The sequence below is a fragment of the Electrona antarctica genome, assembly GCF_951216825.1.
Source record: "Electrona antarctica genome assembly, chromosome: 20".
Taxonomy (NCBI): Eukaryota; Metazoa; Chordata; class Actinopteri; order Myctophiformes; family Myctophidae; genus Electrona; species Electrona antarctica.
This window is the reverse complement of record NC_136801.1, coordinates 3320739-3326892: the sequence shown is the minus strand read 5'-3', so window position 1 is coordinate 3326892 and position 6154 is coordinate 3320739. Positions and strand designations below refer to the sequence as shown.

Below are 6154 nucleotides of genomic sequence, written 5' to 3'. Positions count from 1 at the left end.
AAAAAAAATGGTTCATTAATTCATTTGAAGTCATGTCGCCCCAGCTCTATACTGCTCACCACGGAGCAGTTTCCTCCTACCTGGCAGAGACGGCTCTTTCAGTTTGCCATCATGTGACAACAGCAGCTTTTCACTGTTGTCATGTGCATGTGGTCTGAAGCGGTGGCTGGGAGGTTACACACCTCCCCATGGCCGCCGCCCTCACCATGAGCGTTGATGCACACACACTACACCTCCAGGTCTTTGCTATAGGGGCGGAGGTGGTTCAGGGGTAGAGTGCCTGGATGGTAACCGTAAGGTTGCCAGTTCGAACCCGGGCTCCCCCAGAGTTACTGTCGAAGTGTCCTTGAGCAAGACACTGAACCCCTAATTGCTCCTGATGTGCTGGTTGGTGCCTTGCATGGTTTCCGCTGCCATCGGTGTGTGTGAATGTGTGTGTGAATGGGTGAATGTAATGCACAATCTCTGTAAAGCGCCTTGGATAAAGGCGCTATATAAATGCATATTTACCATTTATTATCAGAGGATGGAATTCCTCACCACCACCTTCCTTTCCCCCTTAATGTAACTGGGTGACTGACGCCTGTCTGAATGCATTTGGAATTTGATTCTTAGCCTCTTTACAATGATTGTGCATTACATTCACTACACACACACACACACACACACACACACACACACACACACACTTCGACACTAACTCTTGGGGGAGCCCCAAGGGGGCAGGCAGACTTTCCAACGTTGAAGCTCTAGGTCCTAGTGGTAGGAGGAGGGACTACAGGCGGACCCGTGGATTCATGACCGGGAAACCCCGTGCAGCTGGGCTTTAACGTTGAGCGCTCGGTTGCCCTACGTCACTCAGGACCTCAAAGTTGAGGTCCTGGGAGGGACTTCCGGCAGTCTTCCGGGTGCTTCAAAACGCCACTGAGCAACTTCCACTGACATGAATAGCTGGGAGGGCGGAGCTTCGCGCCAGTTCAGTCTCTATTATATATATACTCTATGGGGAGCCCGGCCAGGAGTGAACTGGGAACCTTCCGTCTCCCATCTCTCTACCTCCTGAGAATTGGAATGGAATTGCAGCCTTTTATAACTGCAGTATATTTCTGTGATGTTGTTGTTGTTGTTTCCCGAACACTGGCCGGGTGGTGAATCGTGATTACAGAAGTATAGCAAGGCCGATGTTGAAAGCGTTGTGCTGAAACTTCCTACGAGTGTACCCTCTCTGGTTATTGTGTCACTGCCCTATCGCACTACTTCTACTAGACATAGAAACGTAGCACATTTTGAGGAGGAAGAAGGCTCTCTTGGTCTGAAAGGGCTACGTGCAATATGGACAGATCATGTTTTTTTCTTCCTTCTCATATCCTTATTTATTTATTTAAATGACTGCTCAACCCATATCTACTGTTACTACTGTACTACTGTAATGAATGTATCCTCCTCCTTACTGACATGTTTGCACTTTGGTGAGATGCGAAAATACTTTTCGCTGTGCTGTACTTGTACTGTACATTGAAAATAAATTGAATCTCATCTCATCTCATCTCAAACCCTGTCTTGTGTCCCCCTCCCTCCCCCACGCTGTCAGGGTGAAGACTCTACCAGGCCAGAGAAGTTGAGCTCTGCTGCGCTCAAGTTCAACAGGGCCACTTCCTGATGATGACAGTAAACATGGGTGAGTAGTGCTGCATCGCATATACATTACACATACATAGTTGGATGTGCACGCACGCACGCACGCACGCACGCACGCACGCACGCACGCACGCACGCACGCACGCACGCACGCACGCACGCACGTACGCACGCACATACCTACACATTTAGCAGAGAGACTCTTGTAGGAACAGTGCTGCTCAGACACTCCGAAAGGAGGGACGAAAACTGAAGTAGCTGTTAATGACTCTATAGACTCCAGATAGCTGTTTTTGTATACATCTCTCTTTGGGTGTCTTTGTTTTGCATATATAGTACTGTATACAGTGTGTGTATGTATATGTATGTGTGTGTGTATATATATATATATATATATATATATATATAATCGCTTCTCACCACGTTTTGAATGTTTTAACAAGAAATACAAAAATAAATCGATTATATTTCTACTGTATATTAGCTGGGTTACTGTATATTGCGTCCCTCTCCCATTCTCTCTCTCTCTACTGTGTTGAATGACCTCTGGTCTTGACTTCACACTCCCTTTATCACCCTCTCTGTCACTGGTCCAACTCTGGCCTGGCTGACGTCACTCACACACACACACACACACACACACACACACTGGTCCAACTCTGGCCTGGCTGACGTCACACACACACACGCACGCACCCACACACACACACACACACACACACACACACACACACACACACACTGGTCCAACTCTGGCCTGGCTGACGTCACACACACACACACACACACAGACACACACACACACACACACACACACACACACACACACACACACACACACACACACACACACACATAAACTGTTGCCTAACAACGCTGATTGGTCTTGGTATCATTCATGGCCATAATCCAGGCACACAGAAGACACTGTCAGCTCCAATACAGTATATAAGATATACTGTGCCTGCTCTGTATACAGTGCACAGTTCATATGTACATTCCTATGTTACAGTGCACAGTGCATATATACATTCCTATGTTACAGTGCACAGTTCATATGTACATTCCTATGTTACAGTGCACAGTTCATATGTACATTCCTATGTTACAGTGCACAGTGCATATATACATTCCTATGTTACAGTGCACAGTTCATATGTACATTCCTATGTTACAGTGCACAGTTCATATGTACATTCCTATGTTACAGTGCACAGTTCATATGTACATTCCTATGTTACAGTGCACAGTTCATATGTACATTCCTATGTTACAGTGCACAGTTCATATGTACATTCCTATGTTACAGTGCACAGTTCATATGTACATTCCTATGTTACAGTGCACAGTTCATATGTACATTCCTATGTTACAGTGCACAGTTCATATGTACATTCCTATGTTACAGTGCACAGTGCATATATACATTCCTATGTTACAGTGCACAGTTCATATGTACATTCCTATGTTACAGTGCACAGTTCATATGTACATTCCTATGTTACAGTGCACAGTTCATATATACATTCCTATGTTACAGTGCACAGTTCATATGTACATTCCTATGTTACAGTGCACAGTTCATATGTACATTCCTATGTTACAGTGCACAGTTCATATGTACATTCCTATGTTACAGTGCACAGTTCATATGTACATTCCTATGTTACAGTGCACAGTTCATATGTACATTCCTATGTTACAGTGCACAGTTCATATGTACATTCCTATGTTACAGTGCACAGTTCATATGTACATTCCTATGTTACAGTGCACAGTTCATATGTACATTCCTATGTTACAGTACACACGTTGAAGATCTAAATCACGCACTAGGGCATTCACTTCTAGTCAATATATATATATATTTTTTTTCTTATCAACTAGTCAACTAGTACCAACAAGGTCGACTAGTGGATTTACTAGTCGACTAGTAAACTAGTCGACTAGTTGCTTAATGCCCTAGCGCGCACGCACGCGCACACAACACACACACTTTCCAAACAATACTGACTTCCCATGTTGCACTTGCACGTACACAGGACCTTGTGGTGAGGGGAGCTGTCAGCCTTGGACGTGGCTGCTCTCACACTGACCTCGGTAAACAACGGTAGAACGTATGATCAATATCTATTGGCCATTGTTTTCCATTCAAACCCCCAAACCACAGCCAATGAATTATATGCCCCGCACACGTATTACTACCCACACTAAGCTGCTGTGTGTTGGCGGCGGGCTACAGGTGTTTATGGCTGTCACCATTACACATTTAACACCCCCCGAACGCTTGGGGTTATTTTATCCATTAAATCATAGCGCCCAGCCATTTATAGCAGCGGAATACATTTAGCGACGGACCGGATGTTATCCCGGATGTGGCTGAAGTAGCTAGATGTAGCCAAAACACTCTTTGAGGCGATCGACAACAACGGGAGGTATGATTCATTCTATCGCGACTAGCGACGGGACCGCGGTGGGCCGTCTAACACACATTGGACGGAATGATTTAGATCAAGAGTTATTCAAGTTTTAAGATTTTCCATCTCGTCGGCTAAACAGGGGGGGGGGAACATTGTCGATGACGTCCCACTGTTGCGCAACATCGAATGTTGCGCAACAGACGCTCCCAGCCTGTGGAGCGACGTGATCGGTTTTGATATCAATAATCTCCGTCCTTTTGATCAATCTCCGTCTTGAGCGCTGGGCGTTACTAATCCAATTAGGGCGGACCCTAATTGGAATGTTACAATTTGTGTATATATATATATATGCAAATTGCACAGGGCAGAAATAACGAAATATACAAAGAAATCACTGACATATTTAATCATTTTTTTAAATATTTTTGCCTCCAATTTTCTTTTGACAAAATTGCGGAAATAGTTGGAAATGTACAAGCTTACTACATGTCACAAAGTAATGTTTTGTAAGCTTGTAGATCTGCTGTTTTTATTATTTAAAAATAATTGTGATTATATCAAATAATTGTGATTATGGCGATTTATGTAATAACTGTGACAGGCCTAACCGTGTTGACTTCTTCTGTTAACAGATGACGGTCTCCAAAATGGGCCCAGCGGACAGCATAGGAACTCACAAGGTACGTCTCGTATCCTCTGACTGCACTGAGCCAGGTGGCATGTTCTTTAGTACCCACGAATTGACTTTTTTGAGAAAATAAAAAAAGCTAAAATATCATATCAGATCTACAAGCTCACAGCGCAGCGCATGGCGATGCGCTGTGTAGAAGGTTTCTGCCTGACAGCATTGGTATACTATGCACAAAACCTTTCCAAGACCTCATAAGGCCTGCATTATTTTAGCACACAGTGAAAAAAAACCAACACAGCCATAAGTGCACCTACTTGTTGGACTGCTCCAGGACAGAACAAGTAGAAACACATACCGAGCAACGTATCGGCCCACCCAGGATTAGCCTGGCATGGCCGAGGGCTTTCTTTTTTATGCACCGGCAGATTCGGTCTTACCTCAGAGCTGAAATAATGACCGCAGTCAAACATTAACTGGAGCGAGTTAATCTCTTCAGTCATTAGGTGTTCAATTAGGTGGATCGCAGTTTCGGTGTGTACTTCAGTTCAAAACCTCTGCTTTGCTTTTGACCCATTTTGACCTGGGAACGATTCTACAAATGTCTTCTAAATCCTACACAGTTTTCTGAAAAACCCATGTTTCTATGTCAGTGGTGCTCAACCTTTTTCATGTCATGGACCCCCAAAAACATCTGTATTTGGCCGCCAACCCCCATCTGAAAATATGTTGTTCCAGGGACCCCCCAGAAGCAAAGATTTGAGTTAAAACATTCGCTCTGAAGGAATATATATTCAAAGATTTGCGCCATATTTTCACAATTTTAAAAAAAATAGCAGACCTACAAGCTCATAGTGCGGCACTCGGTGCCGCGCTATGAGCTTGTAGATCTGCTATTGTAGATCTGCTATTTCAATAGCTAATGCCTGATGCCTGATGAAGGTCTGACGACGTTGCAATAAAATCCAATCTCAAGTGAAGACAGTGTGCGGGATTCTTTTTTCTACTTAATAGCTAAAGCATAACATAATGCGTAAAACACCAACAGGGGTTCCCGCCCAAAATGGGTTAAGTATATTTTGATGCCAATACTTTTGTACACGAGTACAATTTTGAATACAAGCCTATCTATCACTATATGTATTGATACTTTTACTAAAAAAAAAGAAGCATAAAGCACCACTGCTTTTAACCTCAGGCTTATGGCTGCAGTGAGCGTCTGTGTGCGTGTGTGTGTGTGTGTGTGTGTGTGTGTGTGTGTGTGTGTGTGTGTGTGTGTGTGTGTGTGTGTGTGTGTGTGTGTGTGTGTGTGTGTGTGTGTGTGTGTGTGTGTGTGTGTGTGTGTGTGTGTGTGTGTGTGTGTGTCCATGGTGTGTTCTGTGTGTGTGTGTATGTGTCCATGGTGTGTGTGTGTGTGTGTCCATGGTGTGTTCCGTGTGTGCTCAGTACAATGCCGTGCGTCAGAGCC

General features: G+C 44.2%; 1 protein-coding gene across 1 annotated transcript in view; it reads left to right on the top strand.

Annotated features, from left to right (window-relative positions):
* Window positions 1-1674: 1674 nt before the first annotated feature.
* map3k22 (mitogen-activated protein kinase kinase kinase 22) overlaps window positions 1675-6154 on the top strand; it is a gene marked incomplete at its 5' end in the record, with an annotated part of 12745 nt that continues 8265 nt past the window's right edge. The window contains 2 exons of the mRNA XM_079489283.1: window positions 1675-1678; window positions 4691-4738. Of these exons, the coding sequence (XP_079345409.1) occupies window positions 1675-1678; window positions 4691-4738 (52 nt within the window). The remainder of the gene's footprint in view (window positions 1679-4690; window positions 4739-6154) is intronic.